The sequence below is a fragment of the Meles meles genome, chromosome 6 (assembly GCF_922984935.1).
Source record: "Meles meles chromosome 6, mMelMel3.1 paternal haplotype, whole genome shotgun sequence".
In the NCBI taxonomy this organism is placed as follows: Eukaryota; Metazoa; Chordata; class Mammalia; order Carnivora; family Mustelidae; genus Meles; species Meles meles.
In genome coordinates this window covers 143,673,925-143,697,978 of record NC_060071.1, presented here as the reverse complement: position 1 = coordinate 143,697,978, position 24,054 = coordinate 143,673,925, and the positions used below count along the sequence as shown (strand labels likewise).

The following is a 24,054-nucleotide window of genomic DNA, read 5'->3' as shown; positions in this document are numbered from 1 at the left end:
GACTGGCCTTTAGAACTTCTTCCCATTGCCGAGTACCAGACACAGAAGTTACCTTACAGATAATCTCCAGTCACCCTTCTGACAATTCAGTCTTCTAACGAGCGTTGCACTTTACATCAAAGAGGAAAGAATTTTTCAAAGATCATTTATGGTGCCTTACTTAAATAAAACAAAATATGCTCAATGCAGAAAGATTATAGGTTAACTTGGGCCAAAATTACAAAAATTCAGGAATGCTACTCATAAATTATACAACACTATTGTCATAATAAGAGAAAACTGACCACTCTATGAATAACACACACTTAGTATAGTGGAAATGGTAAGCATTTTATTTGCAAGATCACACCCAAGGAATACAGAGTTGCCTAAACCGCCCGGTCAGCAGTACACCGCAAAGATCCCTGATCCAATGTGCGAGGCTGCGGCCTGTGTACCCAGAGCCCCTTCTCCAGTACTGAGTCTTCAGTGTGCCTTACCCTCATTACGCAAAGCTTGACGAATGAGGGGCATAGAATACCTGTGGAACTTTAAAATAAACCAAAGCTCACAAAACCTCATCTATTCAACTGTTGTAATTGTGAGAAATAAAAAGGCACGAAAGCAGGACTTAAAAGATACCATAGCCAAAGAACGAGAGTCTGATTTCTATAGTGCAGTAAGCTCATAAGTGAACTTTTTCTTTCATTCTGATTTCTGTTATGTGACCTGGGAAACAGTAAGAAGTAAAAAGTAAAATGGCATTAATTAAATCAGGGTGGTGCTGGCATAAGGACAGACAGACAGATCAATAAAATCAAACAGTGCAGAAACAGACTCTGGTAAAATAACTTAATATAGAATAAGGCAGGCATCATACACCAGGGTACAAGGGGCTGGGAAGAAGATTTATTTAGCAGTGGCACTAAAGCTACCGGTTAGCTATCTGGAAAAAATAAATCGTGATCCTCACCTCTTGGAATACATGTGCCAAAATTAATTCCATATGGATGAAAAATTTAGGAGCATTAAGACAAAAAGCCTAGAAAAAGCCATGGTAAATGTTTCTGATTTCACGATGGGGAATATTTTAAAACAGTGGTAGGAATTACAATGAAAAAGATCAAAAGATTAAAACCATAAATATTAAATTTCACAAAAATAAAAAACATTACCATCAAAAAAAAAATGAATGGGAAAAAGTCAGCAACAAACACAACCAAGGATTAAGATCATCACTACACAAATAATACAAACAAATGTACCAGGGAGAAAACAGAGCGATTAGTTTATAAATAAAAAACTGCTTAGGTTCACTAACAATTAAAAAAAAATTACCTTATCAAATGATAAAAATTAGTAATACTCAAGGATGACAAATCTAAGCTGCGCACTCTGATTTCCGGGCAAAGAGTTGGCTGGTGGATTTTTGCAAAGCAACTTGTTAATATGCATCAGTAATCTTCCATTTTCATAGTCTTTGCCCCAGTGGTTGCCTTCTGAAAATCTAAGGAAATATTCGCACATGTGGACCAAGATTCCTGCCTAGTTTAATCAAGAATATTACTTATAGGAGCTCCTGGCTGGCTCAGTTGGCGGAGCATGCAACTCTTGCTCATGGGGTCATGAGTTCAAGCCCTATGCTGGGTGTAGAGATTACCTGAATGAACTTAAAAAAAAAAAAAAAAAATTTTTTTTTAAATTATTTGTAATATCTCAATACCGAAGACAACTTAAATGTCCAAATGACCATTAGGGAGATAGTCAGGAAAGTGTCATAAAGCCACAAGATAAAATATTATAGAAACATAAGAATTATATCCATAAAGTATACTAACATGGAAAGTATTTAATTCTAGCTTTAAAAAGCAATATATGAAGTTTTATATAAAGTATAATAATTATTTTAAGATAAAAATGCATAGAAAAGCCTGGGAGAAAATGTATCAAAACATTCACAGTGGTTTCCTGTGAGTGGGAGTAATATGGCTAGTTTGTCTTTTCATACTTTTCTGTGTGTTGTAAATCTCCTACAGTGACCAGGTATTATGAACAAACTTTGGTAATCACAAGAATATAGTCAACAAAATAGCATTTTAAGGGATAATCAAGCACAGACTGCTCAACCACATATAAACACAACCACATATAAACACATAAATACATATAATTTATTTGTATTTCCACCACTAATTTACTGCTATGTAACGTGGGCCTTTATATGCACATTTAATTTAGTAATTAAAAAAAATAACTGGAGTTTTACAGCTCTGGTCTATTAGCATTTTATTTGTCTTATGAGATCACCACTGAAGACTACCTCTTTTACTTCGGGGCTCAGTTGGTTACCAATGATGTATCGGTTGCTTTCTAGAACATCTAAAGCACAGACTGCCCCATGGTGTGAAGGACAAGAGCCTGGCACAGGTGTCGATCCTCAAAAGACCAGACCATCTCAGCTCACTAACGACCGAGGAAAACGGCAGAGAAGGCAGGACTGTGTGGTGCCAGGAACACCTGTCAGAACGTGGACGCTGGGTTATGAAGGAACAGAGACTGGCAAAGTCCTCTGAAACACGGACTGGAAAGGAAACAGAAATGATGCAAGAGAAAAGTAATAAGTACAAAACTGAAAATGGCAAGGAAAAAAAAAAGCGTAACTCTGAATGACAAGGCCATTTGATCACTGGTTTCAAACAAAGGGAGCCAACGAAGCCTAGTGTAGGTAAGAAGGAGAAGAGCAGCGGAATTAGGAGATGCAGCCAATGAATCCAACTGGCTACTCTGGCTACTAGTTTTTAATTTCTGCAGCCCTGCCAACAGAGTAACATTCGCGAAGATGCCAGCACTTGTTAAAAACAATATGTGAGGAAATATTTGTTTTCTTAATATTTAACCAACAGGTTTTGCTATGTTTTTGTGTTCTAAAAAATAAAAAAGGCTAAGGCATATACACAAAAACACACCACACACATTTTATCCTATTTTAAGCATCAATGTGTTTGAAACAGAACTTGAGAGTTGAGTTAGGTGTTACAAATAAACTTGGGACCATAACACTGATGAGCACAGAAATCCAACACTCTACAGAAAACAGGAGGAGGCTCTGCCCAAAATCTAGTTCTCGCTTCTGCAAAGACACACAGCTCGAGAACTTCAGGAGGCTTTTAAAGGATGAACTTTCAAAGGAAAGTCTGCAGATCTGGTCTGCACTTTTCAGCATCTGACCACGGCAGTGACATGCGTTCCATGCATGTGGCACCTAAACACCCACACTTGGGGCCAAAGTTTTCAAGTCTCAGTGTTGGCTCAGAGCTGCTCAAACGTGGCACCACCTTGACCAATTTGGGGTATGTCGACATCCCGCCTGCACTATTACTTCCCATTTTCTTTAAATCAACACATTTTTTTAAAAACAAGAAATACCTACTTGAGGCTTGTCCTAAGCAACAGAGAAATCACTAGTTTCATGTACTACTTAGGTTCTGAATCCATGCTTAATGCTTAAATACTGAAATAAAAGAGCGTCTCTATACCATCTACAAACACGGAACATGCCATTAAGCGGTGAGATGTACGGCCCTTTAGGAAATCCAACCCAATTTCAATTTCTGCAACAAAGTACACCTTGAAATTGTTCATAAAGGTTTAAATCCCAAGCTTTTATTGTCAGGGCAACTATAAAAAGTCCAAAGCTGAAAATGTCTGATCATCAAAACTCTCGAGTACTTGGTTTACTGCACAGACATCATATGCCACAAAAAGCCGACACTTATATGAAAAATAACCTCTTGTGAATGAGCAGTGAGCTTGCTTTGTTTTACTCGCTTCACAGGACCTCCTTAAAAGAAGCCGGTCCGTAAACCCGCACTCACCCGGCCACCCGATGCTTGACCACCTGTTTTCATCTCGTGCCGCTTACATGCTTATGCGGTCCCCCTACAATCTAACTTGCAAGTACCTGTGCCTGCTCGCCCACAGACCTACTTACTACCCCGCTTTTGCCTTCTTAACCCTTTCCCTTCTTTGTTCCTCTTGCTTCATACAGCAGGTACGCAGTAAATGCTTGTGGAACTGAACAGAACCAATGCAATCCAAATCTTACGGCCACAACAAATGGTGTATTTGTATCACACAAGAAGAGACCTTTATTTTAAGGTTTGTATATCTGCTTAAAGGTGAGGAACTTGCCAAGCATTTCTAAACACGCGGGACAACGGACAGTGATTAGAAAGTAACACCATCGTGGTTTTTCTTGCAGCTCCTGCCCAGCTTCAGACACACACAGCTCAGGATAAGCTTAAAGAGTATGACCTAAAGATTTTCAATTTTATAAATTAGCCTTTAATAAACTGTACAAAGTATTTACTTAATAAAAAAAAGTTTATATTTTTCAAAGACATAGTTATTTCATGGTCAGCCCCATCCTCAAAGACTCACATGAAAATACAACAGTTAAAATAGAAAAAGAGGAGTAAGTCAAACGACAGGAAGAAAAGTCGATTTACAGCATTTGATTTACTTCTGGACTCTCTTTCTGGTTTTTGAACCTTGAAGAGAAAAAACAAAGAAATTCCAATCATTAACTTATAAAAACTAAAGAAGAGAAATATAAGCATTTCCATATATACTTATTTGTATTTAAAAATCTAATTGACTATGATGATTGGTGGAGATAAAATTCACACACAAAGGTAATGGTTAATAGCCTGAAAATCTTTGGAAATTGTGTTAATTTTTTAATATGTCAAAAAATATGCTAACATTACCTTTCAGTCTTAAGTCACAACAGAACTCTCCCAAAGGTAAAAAACACATCCAATTTACAAGGGCACTGAAATATTTCTCCCCCAAATTTTTATTTGCAATTTAAAACAGTAAGTCCGAAGGTAACCTATAGCAACAAGACAGGCATTCATTTCTGGGAAGGAAGCGATGAAGTAATGCTTATTTCTGAGAAGCAAAGAATAAAAGGTGTTGCTTTTTAAAGCCTTGTTACCTATACTCTTTAGGCAGGAGAGCGCTGGGCCATTCCAAAACATGAAGTCTTTTTCACTAGGAATTAAAGAGACCCCAACTGAGCAGCCTTCTAAAGAAACATCACACCTAATCCTGGTCTAAGTACTTTATGACAGTTTCTATCCAACTACTCCTGAGTTGGAATAAATCGGTGAGTCTTTACTGGGGGCAGAGTTCTTTATGGGAATTCCACCTCACCAAGGAGAGACTGTCCCCACCCAGCACCCCCACTCTACCTCCAAGGCAAGCACGGCAGTCGGAAGAGCATGTGTAAGCCCGATCACGGCTGCCTAGCGCTGGCAAACAAAGTGTGCCTTCCCACCGCCTCGTGCCTCCCTTGGCCAGGAAAAGAGCAACGGTACCAGGGTGAGGGGCAGCATGGTCACCCATAATCCATCAATGAATGCACTAAACAACAGATCAATACTTCTTTCCTGAAATGTACAAAACAGTCTTTGAATCTAGGACAAAATACTTACTGTACATCTAATAATACATTCTAAAGGTTTCCTGTTTACAGGCTTAGTTAGTTACTTTGTGGAAGATCAGTTTAAAAATTAGTGTTTATTTTTCCAAGTTCCAGTTTTTATTTAATTGCCATATACTTCAATTAAAGCAAACTTCAAATTTACATGGATATTTTTTTCCTGCCATTGATATGCATAGCCTATACTTTGGTTTAAACTTTTGAGCTTTTTCTTCAATTTTTGTGATAGATAAAAATATATCCCATGGGGGGCGCCTGGGTGGCTCAGTGGATTAAGCCGCTGCCTTGCCTTCGGCTCAGGTCATGATCTCAGGGTCCTGGGATCGAGCCCCGCATCGGGCTCTCTGCTCCACAGGGAGCCTGCTTCCTCCTCTCTCTCTGCCTCTCTCTCTGCCTGCTTGTGATCTCTCTCTCTCCGTCAAATAAATAAATAAAAATCTAAAAAAAAAAAAAAAAAAATATATATATCCCATGGTACATTTCTAATTTTTTATTTTAAGAATTTTGAAATTAATTTTGCACAGAAAACAAAAATGTTGTGATAGGCTAAGATGGGGTGTAACAGGGTATCACAAAATCCAGGTCAGTAATCAGGACTATAGTGCATCTTCCTTTCAATAAAATTTGGAATCTATCGTCATATTACAAAGAACACTTAACAATAGCTATCACTATGTTCAAGTAGTATTATTCTCATTAACATCCTAATTTGTCATTTACTCTTAAATACCACTGCTGCTTATCCCTTGCAATCTAGATTTAAAATTTTTCACTGCAACTAAAAACACTACCTGGAATTTATTATAGAATCAGGATTCTACAATGTGGAGTCTTTGCTGCAGGTATCAATTCAGTATTTTCTCTAATAATTCTAACTGTGGCAGAAAAAATATTTTTCCTCTTCTCGGCTCCTTAAAAAAATGTACCCATTTTCATAATATATTACTACTGGTAAAAGACTAGTGCGTAAAATTTAAAATCTGGAAAGGAAAAGTGTGAGTCTGGATACTCTTGTATAATTTTATTAATACGAAAATTTAAAACAAGTGGGAAGTGTCTTTGTAGTGTGCCCTTAAAAAGATCTCTTTTTCGACCGGATCATAGATATTCAAAAGGTAACTGTCAATTCTGCTTCGCTCAGATTTCTCAAGAATGGACCAAAATTCAAGACTGTTCAAATATAACATTAACAAGAGAAGGTTGTGGATTACTGTCCATTTTATGAACGGGAGGGACAAAGCAGCTAGCCATAAATATCATGGCTACATTAACTAATTTTTAGTACAATTCTGAAGTACTGGGACAGTTCTGAAATGCCAGAATATGCATGGTTTTTAAGGCTTATCATTTTGTGGGGGAAAAAAATTACTTGCAGCAAATAACCAAATTTTCTCAATTGGTAAAAATTATGCCTTGCATAAAAATAAAAGGATTAGAGGCCTCTGTTCTTCTTGAAAACCACCCCGTCACCCCCTCTCTTTCTTTGAGAAAACCTACACAATACACATTTTGAAAGCTTTCAGAATGTGTTCTTACACAATAGACCCCCAACTAGTCAAAATGAGTTTAGGTGTATCAAGAAAATTATACGCGTTTTTAAAATGGTCTAAATAGATATTAAAGGAAAGTTGCTCCCATTTTGCCAGGCACAGCATTCTGAAAGATCACACAGTGAGAAAAATCTCTTACCATATTGTAAACCATAAATTGTGTTTGAAAATAAAATTGTCAATGAAGAAACTGACATTTCTAAAGCTGCTGCTGTGAGAGGTGACCATTCCTGAAACACGCTATGACACAAAGTCTTAAAGCTCTAGAACACCGAAGTCACTGTATTACAGATTTCCTTAAAACAAAATTCAAACATAATAACGTGCCTCCTCCTTCAAGTTACTTTAAAATGATGAATACAAATATATATTTTCATGAACACTGGCCTTTTTTTTTTCAGAAGCAATAACATTTTACCATCTCAGGTAATATTTCTCTCATTTATGAATATTTAGACAGCAAAATACTTTAACTAGCCCTGAACTTTAGGAGAAAGGAAAAATTATAATAAGAAGAGAAATAGCATTTAAGTAAAGCAATTTGGAGTTTATATGAATAAGGGAGAATTCGACCATTCTCTATCTTCTTTTTGTTAAACTGAAACAAAAAAATCTGGATGGTTCTCCTTAAATATGCAACGGGGTCCACACTCTTCTTTTGTTATTAATAAATAAAATGAAAATACTAATATATTTTTCCCCGTAAAAACCAGCAAGGTAAGGACCTTAAATTAAAATTTTAGGTATAAAAAACATTTTTTCATAATTATAGTCCAATTTTAAAATCATTGATGTATCAAAACAAATAACTCTGATGCTCACTAAAGCAAAGTTCAGGTAACAAATGACCTTCAGGCAGTCAGAAGAAGCATGAGTCTTGTCCATGCACAGCTGTGAATTCACTCTGGTCTAAATGGGTATCAACCTTACTACCACGATGTCTCTTTGCTGAACTAAAACTGCCCCTTTTAAAATATAAGGGATTTTTTTAAAGTAAGAATATTGCTCTATCTTTACAAATGCTCCTTAATGTTGCTCCCACTCACTGTCATAGCTGCTGCTGCTAGCCTCTGGCTGAGACAGGCTCCCATGCACTGCTCCTCGGGACTCCTCACTTCTTAATAACAGAACGAACAAGAAGGGAGGCAGGGAGAACAGTAGGGCTCGGAAAATGGCTGCACGAGAGAAAAAGGAACTTCCTTCAAAACCTTTAGCCTCCAGGGTAAAGTTCTACCCTCCCTCTCTAGATACCCCCTGGATTCTCTGCGGTGAACTCGTGTAAACCTAAGGATGTTCTAGTCATACTATCCAAGAAAGACAACGCTAACAGAACTGAGTGCAGAAGATTCTCTGTGGAAGTCAAACGTTTGTCTTCCACAAACATGCGCGGGCGACACCATCAACGGAAAGGTAAAATACCTCCCTAGCCTGATTCAACAGGGCTCTTGGGCTTTAATGAAACTTTTACCAAAAATGAGCCTTCTCTATTACAAAGTGGGAAATGTTTCAGAACCAACGAAAGAATAAATAAATGAAAAGGCAGCGAGATAGAAGAGAAATTTGGAAAAAGAAAAACATGGTACTGCAGCCAGCACTGAACGTCTTCATTGCGTCAAGGAAATTATCTCCTATGAAACCTGGAAACTGTTTTCCCTTTTCTGAGCCACCCAAAGGTGTGCCTACACACCCCTCACTGGCCGTCTCCTAAGCGGGGCACACGGAAGGAAGCCCAGCCCCAGCCCCGCTGTGCCCTTCGCAGATGTGGCCCTGCTAATGCCCTGCTTCACCACCAGCTTACGAGCCATCTCAGAAATGACTTTATACTCTGCTTTTTGCTTCAAGAGCTTGGAAAAGTGATAACTGAGGCTTTAATTCCTTGAGTCCCAACTTGAGAGAAAAGAAGAGGTGGCAGACTCAGTGGGGAGCACGGGGTGGCTCAGGCCAGTAGAACTGGCAGCCACATAAGCCCAGATACTACTCGCCCGATCCGGACCTTCCCTCGGATCCCGTGACATGGATCAATGTGCAGAAATGGAGAGGCAGTAGCCTGAGAGGTTAAGAGTTCCGGCTCTGCCATTTAAGGGCTCCGTGTCTTGGACCCTCTAGATGCAAAATCAGAGTAGCTCCCGACCCCAACTTTGTGATTACTGTGAACAGTAAACAATACAATGTATGTACAAAGAACACTGTGATAATACTATTCAAATAGAAGAGCTTCTTGTAGGATATTTTATTACAAAATCAAAATGTTACGACTATAAGCTAACCTCTTACTTAGCGGAAGGAAATGAAATGTGTGTTTATATATGGAAAAAGCTAAAAGGCAAGATTGCTCAACTTACGGGTTTTTGTGGCTTCTTCTTTCTGTATATTGGAGCATTCCATATCTTCGACACTGGATTTGGTGCTCTCCTCAATTCCTTTCTTGCGCTTGTTACACAGAGATTTTTTAAAAGAGAGAGAAAGAGAGATTCGGTCTGATGGTCAAATAAGTAAATACACAAACTTGCCAGATACTAGTAGTATATATGCAAATCTATCCAGGTGTGGGTGTAACAAAACATACAGTAAGAAAACACACAACTACAGTGTGGTAGTTACCTAAGGGGAAGGGCCTGTGGATGGAGAAAATGGGATAAAGAGAATCTTCAACTGCACAATTAGTCTGAACATCAGCTCGTTTGCTACAACCACGTTGAACTTTTTACCCTTCTTATAGTTCATCACTGACAGCCTAACCAGAATTGATGATACAGAAACTCTCTTTGAAAAGCAAACATTTAACAAATTTGGTTTCACCACTCAGGCCAATGATACTTACTCTCCCCATTTTACAATGTGTGGGGGGTATGCGGGGGAGGGGGCGTGGTAATCTGCTTGATAATGGGAAAATATACACCTTGTCCATATAGTATATCACTGCTTACACCCTATCAATCAGTGGTAAAATCCTACTCATGAATCAATAAAGACAAACTTCCAATAAATGTCTTCTTTTGGTATACTTCTCATTAAAAGTTTAAGGGGGGACACCTTCCTGTAAAGGCAGAGTCTTAAAAGTACACAGCTCTCCTAAAAATCTCAAAAACAGGTTGAGTTTTCCCACCATCGCCTCAAGCTTTTCCAACTTTCTATTTATTTTTCTAGTTAAGGGTTACTTGGGAGTTAATGCTAAAAGTCTGTCACCAGCCAGCCTTCCCAAGTGTTCGTTCAGTTTCTTTTCATTATTTTCTACCACTACGACATTTTCTAACTAACTCAGTCCTGTGTGAAGTTTCTAAATTACTCAACACATCTACATGTAGGAATGACTACGGAAGAACTCAGTAATAACTTTACAACTTTGCATTTCTCCTATTATAGCTTTATCCCATGTAGTCTCAAATTTAAATGTGTTAAAATCCAAATGATAACTCAAAGCTTCCCTGGGTTGCCCAGATTTTATTTAGGAAATCCTCTCATCTGTCCCAAATTTCAGATTCACAATGCACCAGAAAGTCCTCGCTTCTATTTTCTAACAATTAATATTAAGTTGAACTTCATCTGAGAATTTCCCTTGCTTCAGGTCGTTCTGCACACTGCCTGCTGATGGCACGCCGCTCTCCGGCCTGATGGCAACCGCGGGTTCTGTTCCACAGAGAGCTGCATGGAAAAGCTCCACTCTACTCAAACCACATTACCTGAAAACCCCCAAATGGTCAGAACTGTTATTATCTACATATTACAAATAACCCCACTGTTTCGAAATATGCTTAAGGTGGCCGTGGAAAGATCAGAACTCCGAGATCCCCGCCATGCTCCTTAAGAAAATGCTTCACCCAGACAAAAATAACTTGACTAACCCTTAAGAAACCTTCAAAGGCATTCATTTAGCAGATCTGTATATGGAGGTATTGCCTCTCAAGAATAGCTGTTCAGAGTGGCTGTAACTTCATATAACTGATGAGAGAAGGGGAGAGTGCCTTACATCTTTCTCTTCCGAAGTGTCGCTTCATGATTACCATCTAGACCCTGCTGGGCTGAACAGATTGGTTCGATAATTACATACAATAACTGCAGTGGGCAGGTAACCCTCAGCTGGCACAGGGCAGCTCCCCTGTGAGAACTTCCATATGCAAACCGCACTGATGGAGTGCATTAGGTACATCTTTCCTGCCGGTGCACAGGCCTGATTAGCGCCAGCCAAGACTCCAAGGTTAGCATGTCAGCAGATTTGTGATGCATTAGGCAGGAATAAACACAGACACTTTTGTTCATTCGGACCAAAATTAAGGAGGAATATTTCACTACTATATTGCTTTCCATACAGGAAAGAATGCATTTTCCGATTTTAAGAAGGCAGATTTTTAAATGCTCATTATAAAGGGAGCTCTCCAATATATTCTACCCAAGAACCTCGTGCAGTCATCTTGTTCTCAAGCTTATTTAATAAAAAAAAAAGAGCTATCTTAATCTCCATGCAAGTAAATTACATAGGAAAGAAAATCAGCTAGTAGTCAACCAACAACAACAACAACAACAGCACACCTGTATTTTGAGCACCCATGCAATAGGTAAAGTACTGAATTTCATTAGGCCACACTCCAGCTGGGTATCTCCTGCCCAACTTTTCCAAGAATGTATTTAGTTTTGGCAAAAGGGGCCCATGTCTATAGGAAAAGACCAGTTAAAACAAAACAAAACAAAAACAAAAAAACCCTTCATGTTTAAAAGCATCTAACTGTGTTACTGATTCTACTAGGCAATGAGTAAAATTCCAAACAATTCACTGGCAGCTTCTTTCTCCTGATTATCTCCTAATGCTTCATTTTGTTATTTGTCAACATCGTGGGCTTCAGATCGTGCATATTTTGGTTCTTTCTGAACAGAAAACGGCTTCAGAAAGGGACTACGTGAATCTGATTCTGTCATGTTCCACACCAGGTCCCACAAAGTGCCTCTGCATTTATAAATGAAATCAAAATATTATATGACACACCAGAATGACTTATAAACTTAGAATAGAGTTTTCTTTTAATTCAGCACAGCTAAAATATCTGCAGAAAATTAGGTTTATTTCAAAGGGCATTAGCGTATGTATTACACATTGTATTTCTGAAGTGTTCAGATATGCTAGGCTAAAATTTAGTTAATTAGCAGCTTCTCACTTCCAGCTTAGAAACAGGAAGACAAATCAGCTAGATGCATTTGGACTGATAATTTACTAATAGTCTAAACACTGACTAGAGACCACTTAGAGACTTAAAGCTGTTTTAACAGGACAAAGAATAAAAATCTTGTGAGGCAAAAACCAAAAACCCGTTCATTCTTTGCTTCCCAGGTCACACATCAAAAGATCACCTCTAGATGCTTTTAACAGCCTCTAAGAAAAGCCAATCAGAGCCACGGCTATATCAAAGGTGAGTAGTATTTAGGACTGTTGTTGGTTTTTAACTATTTATTACAAAAATCACAAATGTTTATTATAGAAAATTTGAATATACAGCCTAACTAAAATTTCTAAATGTTTGGTACTGTACGTGTGTCAATGAAGAGAGAACTCTAAATACAATTATTCAGAGACTGACTGCACCAATCAGTTTGTCTTATTTATTTACTTATGGCCACCTGAAGTCACTGTGCAAATGGTACATACTTTATAAACTAATAGCATTATTTACTTAAGTTCCTACGTTCACTAATAGCAACCCAAAAAACATTATTTGTTACTTGACTGTAACTAAAACACCACAGAACACCCATCTTCTATGAAAGCAAAGCAGACACACGTGTTACACAGTACTAACAAAACCAGCGGGGTTGGCTAGAATTCACAGTGGAGGCAGAGAACACCGAGGCTGGAGACGGCAGGAGGCCAAGAGAACTAGCTCCGTGTTTCTCAGCTGGGGTGGGAGAGGCTGGAACTCAGAGCCCTTCGCTCCTGCTCCGGGGCCGTCTCAGACCGACGCCGCCTCCCTTACAGCTCCCGGCGGCTGTGCTCTCACGCTAGCGCCGCGCTTCTGAAACAGGGAGAGTCCAAGAGCAGAGCCTCGTCTGCACTCTTGCTTCTCCCTTCTGCGCGTGCTCCCAGACGGCAGGGACGACGGCTCCTCATCTGTGGAGCTCTGTGGGGCCTAGCATGGTATTTTACACAGAAATACCTACGGGGCCGCAGCTGCTGAGCAACCATTCAACTAGTGTAGTAATAATGAAGAGATGACTTCCTATTTCGCACCAAGCCTTCTACAGCCTGTGTGACGTTTAAGTGCACATTAAGTCATTACAGATACATTCTGAGAAAAAGCAGGAAAAGGTCGGACATAATCAGAAAAAGGAGAAATGAAAAGATGGGAAGCGGGTCAGGAAGTGAGTGACTTAAAAAGAGGAGCAGATTAATTTGGAGAATAATCTAAAAATATTCTGCGAAAATGCATTAAAGTGATTTATTATTTTAAATGCGTTCTAGTGATAAAGGCTGTAACCAGAATCAGGACTATTACAACTTCCTTCCGCAGTAACACGGGCCTTCACGTTGCCAGGGCAGAGAACCCACCACATATTTACTAAGCACCTACTGTGTGCCTGGCAAGGTCACAGACTGCATTCTCAAGCTGAAAAATACATGCTAAAAAAACAGATTCCAGCAAAAGAGTAATCTTAGTTTTTACCAAAACATTAAACTCATACATGTCAAGTTTCTATAACTGTTAAGTCCTGGAAGAAATCACTTCAGCCTTCTGCAAATCATCTTAAGGAAGCGTCCGAGGTAAGCCCACGTGCACGGACGCCATGTGGTGCGTATCAACGCACCGTAAATGGAGCCCGTGCGGGACTTCATTTTACCTGCAGTTGCTGTTGCGATTTGCTTACGTTCAGATGTCCTGTCAACACGTTTAGCTCACCTCCTCCGGAGGTAGGGAAAGCAAGTACAACTCGTGAACTCCGCTAATTGTTAACAGGTCTGGGGCAAAGGGTTTAGCCAAAGCAAATGTTTCCACATGTGACTAACAAAGTTTGGAATACTGTGTTCTTCACTAGTTCAAGTTCTCCACTCCTAAGATACCACGAGGAATGAAGAATTTACTGTTGTTATCCAATAATGACTTACTGCTATCACGTGTACAAAAGTGAACTGCCAGCGACTGTAATGTGGGAGACGGTCTATGAGGAGCTGTGAAGGTGACAATACAACACGTGTGGTCTTTTGTGGGGGAAGGGCATAGATTCCAGTGGCCCCGATATGGCACACCCACAAACAAGCTAAACTGTGTGTAAAAATAAGGGATGTCTGGGGGGTAGTATTTCAAACTCTGCCCCACCTAAACTCTGAAGAAATGAACACAAAATAACAAGTAATAGTTCAGCAGCAACAATGACAGAGCCTCTGACCATAACCATTGGGAACTGGTGGCCAAGAAGAGTCAGACACTGCTAGAAAGCAACATGGGGCTCCTACGCACCCCTCAACCATACTGGGGAAAAGAATATGAGCAAACACCATTCAGAAATTTTCAACACTAACCTTCAATTTATAAAATATAAATAGGAAGCTTGAAAAGAAAGACTGGAAGAGCCCCTGGAAAAGACCTTCCCTATTCCCACACAGTCCCTCAGCGAAATCAGAACATGTGATTCTGTTTCTTCCCTGAGAAGAAGCCTGGAGAAAGAGGGCCAAATAACCATAATCATTCAAGACTAATTATTTTCAGCAATAAACAATGATTTACCAAAACAGATTACAAAAGAGAAAATGAGTAAAACATAGCTAAGAGAAGAATCCCCAACAGGGTTTCTCTTAATTTGGGTTTAGATTTTACCAAATTTTGGCATCTTCTGGCCAGGAAGGGAATGGAGCAGGTACTGAGGAAAGACACGTAATCTGACCTGCAGTACCAGCTGAGCCATGGCTCTCCAGGTCCTCCCAGAGTATGAACTATAGGCAAGAAAAGTCCCTTAGCAATGCCAAACCCTCAAACCCAAACTCTGAGGAAAAGCAAAGCAGTTTCATCAAATGGGAAAGCCAAGGATTCACAAATACAATAATCTGTTAAGCCCACGTAAAACTATTCTATTCAATATTAATACGATCCAGAGAAGAAGCATGCCAACAAAGTTAGAATCCTTGGGAACAAAAAGAGAAGATGAAATAAATGGTCATAGCATGCAAAAGACAGCTGAAGATTCTACTCTGAAAGAAAACACAGTACTCCCAAAAGAAGAAAATCTTATAACATGCACTGGAGGCTTAAAAAAAAAAAAAGATTTTAAAAACTGAGTAAATGAGAAATGATAATTTAAAAAAGAAAATGAAGAGATTACAAGGAAACTGCACAGCCAATAAATAGAATAATAATCACTACAGAACTCATAAATATATTAGAAACATCAAAAAACAGCAGACAGAGCTGACAACCAAATGACATGAAGGGAAGTTCTGTGGTAATTACAGACAATACAAAAGAATTAAGCACTTACAAGAAAATAGCCATGGAAGATGCATATGATCTCTACACAGCCAGGGACAACTGCAAACATGACTGAGATACATGAAAGACCACCTAAATAAACACCTGGGTGTACCATATTCATGGACAGAAAAGAATATTATGAAGATGTCAATTCTTCCCAAATTGATAGAGTCAATACAATCTCAATCAAAATCCCAGAAGTATTTGTATAGAAATTAGTAGGCTGAGTCTGATATTTACATGTAAAGCTGAAGGGCCAAGAATAGCTAAGACAAAAAGAAGAACAAAGTTGGAGGACTTACGCCATCATCATGGTATCATTATGAAGCCAGGAGTTCAAACAGTACAGCTTGGCAAAAAAGATAAGTGGGCCAGTGACAGAGAACAGAGTTTCCAGAAGCAGACCCAAACACGTATGGTTACCTGAAAGTCTGCTACGTGTTGTGGGGACATTACAGACTTTTTAATAAATGGTTAAAATCAACTGGTTATCCATAGGAGGTAAATAAACATAGACTTATACCATGCACAAAATCAACTGCTGTGAAATTATAGACCTGAATACAAAAGTTAATATTTCTTGATAATAACAGCATATCTTCACGATCTTGGTAGACAAAATTTTCCCAAGATAGAATACAAAATACTAACCATAAACAAGACTGATAAATTAGGCTTCACTAAAATGAAGAACTTTCTGTTCATCAAGAGTTATTACCACATTAACAGAATGAAAAGATAAACTACCAACTGTAAAAAAAAATGTGTATAATACATAGATTGTATATATAGAAAGTAGTCAAGTCTGGCAAATCAAAAGAGAACTGACAACCTCCCCCTTTTTAATGAACAAAAGATTTGAAATGCACCTCATGGAAAAAGGGCAATGGAGACGGGGAGGCATATGAAAAGGTGTTCAAAATCAATATTATAAAGGAGATTAAATTAAAACCACAAAGAAACACAAGTACACAACTACCAAACTGGATAAAATTAAATATAATGCAACATCTAGTGTTGACAAGCAACTGAACCTCTCATAAGCTGGCGGTGAGAGTATCAACTAGGACAGCTGCTGGGAGAAACTGCTTGCAGCACCTACGAAAGCTAAACATAAGTAAACCCTCTACCCCAGTACTTCTGCCATGGATATAGCCCACTTGAAATAAATATATGCAGTTCCCAAAAGAAATTACAAGAATGTTCTTAACCAGCATTACTACAACTGCCAGAAACTGGAACCAGTATAAACATCCACCAACAGAAGAGATAAAGGAATTAGGACGGACTCACATAATGGAGTGCCACACTAAACAGTAACAAGACACAGAAAACTTCAGTTGTACACAACAGCACGGAAATTCAGACATATAACAAATAAAAACCAGACCCAATAAAAGTACACATTGTATGGTGCTATTACTATGAATTTTCTTTAAATGGCAAAATTAATTTACAGTGTTGTAAGTTTAAACACTAGTTATTCTCAATGAAGGGATAAGGCCAAGAGGGGGCCTGAGAGAGGTTTCTGAGGCTCTTGATCGGGGGGATGTTTAAATGTGTAGGCTCACTTTGTAAAGTTCAAATTGCACACTTACTTGTGCATTTTTCTGTACATATGTCATAATCTTACTTTAAAATATAGAGAAAAGGGACGCCTGGGTGGCTTGGTCAGATAAGCATCTGCCTTTGGCTCAGGTAATGATTATGGGGGCCTGGGGTCAAGTCCCACATCAAGCTTCTTGCTCAGCAGGGAGCCTGCTTCCCCCCTCTGCCTGCTGCTCCCCCTGCTTAAGCTTTCTCTCTCTCTCTGACAAATAAATAAAATCTTTAAAATATATATATATATATATATATATTATATATATATATATCTGACAAAGGGGAAAAGGCTATCTGACAAAATCCAGCCAAATAAAACAAGCTTTAAAATACAGAGCTCAAGCACCTAAGGAAAGAATCATTAGTAAACAATGAATCCCCTTGCATAGAAAACTAAGGCTAAATCCCCATCAGAAAACAGAAAGAAACGTCTGGACTTCAACCATCTAAATTAATCTAAGGAAAATACTGTTTCTATTATTCTAGCGTGCTAACCAAGTTAGACTTCCACCAAATTCAGAGGGTTTATCTGGGGCTATCTAAGTGAAACTACTGGCTGCATGGGGTGCAGGAAGCTGTCCACCAGAGCAGCTGCAGGACACCGGTTGGCAAGGGAAGGCCTTTACTCTTACTTGTCTCTTTGTACCATGTTCCAGGCTGAGTGCCAGCAGGGATTTATTTAATGGTTAATCATTTTTCAGAGAAACTCTAGGAAGGCCAACTAGCATAATATAACTTAAAAGAACTAAAAACCGTGGGAGTGGGGAGAAGGGTATGTGCGAGTCATCATAGGAAACAACAGTATATACTGTCTGAAAATAAAAAATGCAAATCGCAGGGCCACACTCCAAACCTATTCAATGAATCTCCAGGGATGAGACTCGAGAAATTCCAATAAACAGCTCTTTTTGTTGGCTTGGGCAAGTAACTTAATGAAAACCTTACAAGAAAATAGCTAATGGAGGTATTAATGTCCTTTTAACTTGCTGAGTTCTTTCCAGTAAATTAAGCTGTTCTTAACCCAGATGGGACAGGGAGGAATTCTTTAAGGATGGAACTACATGCTATTGATCTTTATAGCCCCAGGGACCTAGCCTAGACCAGGTACATAAATTAGACCTTTATATTGTTGAATGTTGGTTGAAGAGCACACACTGAATCCAATAACTGCTGGAACTAGACTGCCCAATTCTAATGCAAGTGTTCAGTTCTAATCAACAATGAAAATCTTTGGCTGTGTACTTCCTAAGGGTAGATTGATACTTAGTTTTTTTCTACTTCAGCCTTATGTCATCCCAATATCCTGTGCTTTAAATAAAACTCTTGGGCTACCGAGGCTGAAAACATTTTCAAGTCGTAAATTCATAGTTCACTCTAGTTTCCAAATTTACTGTACCATAATCAAGCATGGCTATTTGTTTCATTCCACTGCTAATCAATTCTCATAGGTTTTTCCCATAATGGACAACACTCAGAAACATAAAGAGAAATAATTATTGAATTGATTAAAACTATCTCTCCTTTCTGAAAGAGATTTGAGTGTCATAAATACAAAGAACATATACTTAGAAAGTTTTAAGAAATCATGACAAAAGGAAAGGAGAATGTATTTTAATTATAAGGATTAATACAATTTCTGATTAAGCATCATAATGAACTCTGAGCTTCCTAGCAACCAGAGCAAAAAACGACATCTTGATTATATTCCCCTTGTTTAAAAAAAAAAAAAGAGGGAATACTAACTTATCAAAGGAAAAGCTTTTCATTGCAGAGAGCCCCTGACTTCTCAGTTGGTGGAGTCCTACTTTTACCTGCTTTAAATGTGGGGTATTTACAATTTATTTGAAGAAAATGTTCTGTGGCTTTTGAAAAAAAAAGAAAGAAAGAAACAAACAAACTAACTAACTAACTCTTAGAAAACTGGCCTGGTCCAACTCTCACATTAAAATGCAAGACAAAAGGTCAGCAAATTACCAACTCACCTCCAGTTACATAACCATCAAGCAGCTTCATGATCTTACCTAATCTTAACTTTTATCAACTTCGTTTTAATACAAAGAATAGCCCTGTGTCAGCTATGGCCGGGAAGGCGGGACGGGGGGGGGGGGGGGGGGGGGCAGTAAACTAATAAAGGAAATTTAATAGTTCACTTGTTATTTATTTTTCCCCCTCTAAATAAAGCTCTATACACGTAGGGGATGATCCAGCAGGAAATTTCCAGCCTTCTGAACTCCCCAAGGACACAGGAGAATTGTAAGGTCACAGATGTTAGCTCTGCAGCAGACTGACCTATTCAGCTATAAAGTCGGCCAAGCTGCAGAAACCAAATTTCCTCTAGCCTGTAAGTCCAAATAACAGTGATCGGCAAAGTAAGGGGGTATGGCACTGGACAAGTTCTCACGGCAACAGGATCTTCACGGCTCAATCAGCAAAATTTTAGAGGAAAACACCACAAAACTATCTATAAATATCAATGCACAGAAATCTGTCCTGAGCACGAAGATCCATGCTGTATGTTTATATACATGCAAACTCTAAGTCCACTACCTTACTGAAAAGCTCCACTCGGGCTGCCATTTTATCCTCTTCATTTCAGAGTTGGATGTGGCTCTCAGCACACTTGTTGACCACAAAAATGAAGCGATGCAATTAAGACAAAACTTACAAAAGAGAAAAAAAATGTATATGTAGATGTACGTGTCTAATTCAGATTTTGGAGCGAAACTACAAAAAGACCTATTATTTGCCAAAAAGTAAAATTCAAAATACAATTTCAAAATTCCCATCTCCTTTATAAGTTAAAAAGAATTACAGAAACCTTTTAATAATGCTGCTTCTTATTTTAAAGACAGAAAATTTGTTTTTAAACCCTTTTTCTCATAGTTCAGAATACAAGATTTCCAAAGGAATCTACTGGAATTTACAAAGTCAATGACAGTAAAAATAGTCAATATTGTAGAAAAAATATTTTTCTGGGGCACTTGGGTGGCTCAGTTGGTCTGCCTTCAGCTCATACCATGATCTCAGGATCCTGGGACTGAGCCCCGCATCAGCAGGGAGCCTGTTTCTCCCTCTCCCTCTGCAGTTCCCCCTGCTTGTGCTCTGTCTCTCTCTCACTGCCACTCTCAAATAAATAAATGAAATCTTTAAAATACATATATATTTTTTCTTCTAAAAGTAGCTCTTTTCCATTTAAAAGCAGCTAGCACGTTTTATTCAGTAATTTCAGACTAACAAGGAAATCTCTGAGTTAATCAATAATTTAACTATTAATAATAACCAATAAGTTAATGCATACCTATAAAATCTAAATTTTAAAGGATACCAGGAGTTATTTACATCCTGCACCATAATTTGCCCATAAAGGTCACTGTTAACCTAACTCTCCGATAAATTAACCTCTTTATATGGAGATACATAGTTTTATGTAATATTTCTATAAAGAGCAAAATAACGTTCAAATGGTAAACACCACCACACAAGGAAACCTTTGAATGTCAATTTTCACACAGTAACTTTCAAACGCCAATTTTCACATGATAAACACTCTGAGCCCACCAACAAAGGAGGAAGAGCTAAGAGACGAGACCATCCCTTCTAGGTAGCCTGGGAGGAAAAAATACCCACGCTACGAATCGAGTGCCCCATCCAAATCGCCCTGCCAGATGTCAGTATGCCAAGTTAGACTCCTCCAGGAATTTACGAACTTGCTACCGGACAAAAGAAAAGATATCTATTTATTCTTCTACAACCGTCTACATCTTTCATGTCTCATAAAGAATGCTCCTTTACCTAATGGTGACAGATATGTAACTGCCAAGCAATCTGCCACACTTTTCTTTACTGATTTACTTCCCTAAAATTAGTGTTTGCTGCAATTACCATCACAGGAAGCCAAAGGGTAACTGAGGGACAAAATTCACCTTCGTTACTGACTTTGTTCTCAAGCCTCCATTCTCCACGAGGTTGAGGTCCAGCTTGCCATCATCCTTGCTTCCTATAGCTCTCAGTCCTTGCAGAAGAGTGTCTCGCAAGTTCTGATAAAGAGGTTTCTCGGCATAGTCCAGTAATTTCACTGTTTCCATGTATTTAGCAATCTCATCTAAAAGAGTAACACAATTATTCTATAATTTTTTAATTACAAATACAACAAATTTATCTCTTTGAAGAAAATAACTCACGGTTATAGCAACATCAGAATGCAAATGTGTATCCTGTTAGACCATGTTTTTTACATAAATCACTTCTTCAATGGAAAGTATGCTTTTGAAGTCAGGAATTGTCAGGTAAGTGAAATAAGAAACTTATTTTGAGATATAATGTAAAAGGGACAAAAGATAAGATATGATAAGATATGAGATATTATGTAAAAGGGACAAAAGATAAGAGACATACTAGAATTTAAACATGCACGAAATAACGTTGTACTTTTAAGGGTACAAAAACAAAGCAGGAAAGGACCTCAAATAGATTATAAAATGAAAGGTACTAAAGTACAAGGAATATCACAGTCCATTTTTTGTTTGGTTTTTTTTTGCCATGAAAGCCATTAGTTCTATAGAAAACAGCTGCATTTTTTGTATAAATGGGAAATAAAACATACCAAAACCAGGTTGAAAAAGGAAGAAAGAAGCAAGACCTAGTTTTCCCATAAAAGAGAAAAATCAGCTTCTGAATGATGAAAGGCCCACTGTACACTGAGGCAGGACCACTCCCCTAAAAAGAAATCTTACTAGTCGAGATCGATACTCCTCAACACCAGAAATCCATGTTTAGGCTAACAACTCCTACTGTCCCCAGCCTCACCCTTCCACCAGCCTCCAGGAACTTGTGCGCCCACGGCCTCATACACTGACTCCTGGATCTCTAACTGTCCTCTGGAATCCCAACAGATGCAAATCCAAACTCCTGACCTACCCCTAAACCTGCTCCCCTGTGGTTTCCCCTACCCCAGTTACTGAGAATTCCATTCTTCCAGCTCCTCAAACCAGAAATCTCCTCCCACACCCCACATGCAATAAACCAAGAGATCGTGTCAGTGCTACACACACACACATACACACACACACACACACACACACACACACACACACCCTTCCATTCATTCACTGATTAGCACTTACTCAGCGGCAGGCACAACTCTAGGTACTTGAGAAAGATGAGAAAAAAGAAATGAGAATCCCTCCCTTCAACTTTCTTAACCTGATAAGGGGGATCTACGGAAAACCTAAAGCAAACATCACCTTACATGGTCTCATATGGAAAAGTCTCCTTCTGAGAGGGGAAAATGTCAAGCATGTCCACGTTCACCACTTCCATTCAGTGTACTAGTCAGTACAGTAAGCCAAGAAAAGAAACAGAAGGCATAAAGAGTGGAATGGTGTATTCAAAAACACAGCAATGTATGCAGACAATCCTAAGGAATCCATAAAAAACTAGAGGAACTAACAGGTAAATTTACCAGGGTCACAGGATACAAAGTAAATGTTAAAAAACTGTTTTCTAGATACTAGCAACAAGCAATTGGAAAATAAAATTTAAAAAAAATTCCGGGGCACCTGAGTGGCACAATCAATTAAACCTCCGACTCTTGGTTCAGCTGGGGTCATGACCTCGGTGTCATGAGATCCAGCCCCACAGTGGGCTCCACACTCAGCAGGGAGTCTGCTTCCCCTCCCCCTCTGCCCCACCTTTCACTCGTGTGCATGCACTCTCTAATAAAAAAAAATCTCAGAATGAAACAGCAGATCATTTACAATGGCATGAAAAACCATCAAATACCTGGCAACTAATACAACGAAGACGGGCAAGAATTTTTTGCGGACAAAATTACAAAATGCAGTGAAGGAAGTGAAGGGGAGAATATGCCCCATTAGTGAATCGGAAGACTCAACAGCGTAAGGACGCCAGTCGATCTAGAGTCAGTGCAACCCCACTCAAACTTCCAGCCACCCGGAAAGGGAGGGGATGTGCGTGGAGCTGACAGGTGGCTCTAAAATGTACACAGACACTCAAAGGGTCAAGAATTGCAAAAGAGCAAAGTCAGGTTAAGAGAACAAGAGTACTGGAGGACTTGCGCTACCGGAGGTCAAGCCTCACCATGAAGCTAGAGCCATTCTGACACTGCGGCCCAAGAAGGGGCAAAAATAAGAACAGAAAGAAAGGAGTCCCGAAACCAATCCACAGATCCACAGCTGATTTAAGACAAAGGTAGCCCCATATGGAAAGAGCAGGTTTTTGTTTTTGTTTCTTTCAAGAAAAGCTACTGGGTCAACTGTTTATAAATAATGGAACTGTTTATAAACAACTGTTTATAAATATGGGGATGGGGAAGAAATCTGGCCCCTCTTCATGTAAGGCGTGACAATCAGTTATGGGGGGACTATACACCTATATGTGTAACTGGTGGTCTGTGATTGCCAAAAACTGGAAACAGCCAAAAGCAGAATAGATAATAGGATATAAATACAATAGAATACTATTAGAAATGAGAATGAACACATCACTGTTAAACGTGCAACAACAGGGTCCCATGAGGATCAAGTGCACAGCATGGGCACTACAGCTAATAATTTGGTACTGCAGACTGGAGAGTGGCTGAGAACAGATCCTGAGCATTCTTACCACACACACACACACACACACACACACACACACACACAGCTAACTGTAAGATAACAGAAGTGCTAATTATCTTGATCTTGTTACTCATTCTACGATATAAATGTAAGTCAAATCACATTGTACACTTTAAATGTATACAATTATATTCATCAATAAAGCTAAAAAATAAATAAATAGAAATATTAAAAAAAAAAAAAAGCCATGCAACAATAGAAATGAATTTCACAAATACAATACCAAGTAAAAGAAACAGGACTCTAACAGAGCTAGAAGTTAATGTCACGAGGACAGGGATTTTTTTCTATGTTGTTCACTCTATGATTCCATTTTTACATAGCTCAAAAAC

At 38.8% G+C, this 24,054-nt stretch overlaps 1 protein-coding gene across 4 annotated transcripts in view; it reads right to left on the bottom strand.

The window, feature by feature from the left end:
• Positions 1–336: 336 nt before the first annotated feature.
• The window catches only part of VRK1 (VRK serine/threonine kinase 1), a 79,924-nt gene continuing 56,206 nt past the window's right edge, over positions 337–24,054 (bottom strand). For 3 of the 4 annotated variants that reach the window (XM_046009290.1, XM_046009288.1, XM_046009291.1), the window contains 3 exons: positions 21,021–21,186; positions 9,378–9,465; positions 337–4,529 (listed from right to left, as the gene is read on the bottom strand). In XM_046009290.1, coding sequence (XP_045865246.1) covers positions 4,416–4,529; positions 9,378–9,465; positions 21,021–21,186 — 368 coding nt within the window. In that variant the 3' untranslated portion in view covers positions 337–4,415. Of the gene's footprint in view, positions 4,530–9,377; positions 9,466–21,007; positions 21,187–24,054 lie in introns of all 4 variants that reach the window. The other variant, XM_046009292.1, reaches the window with a different exon arrangement.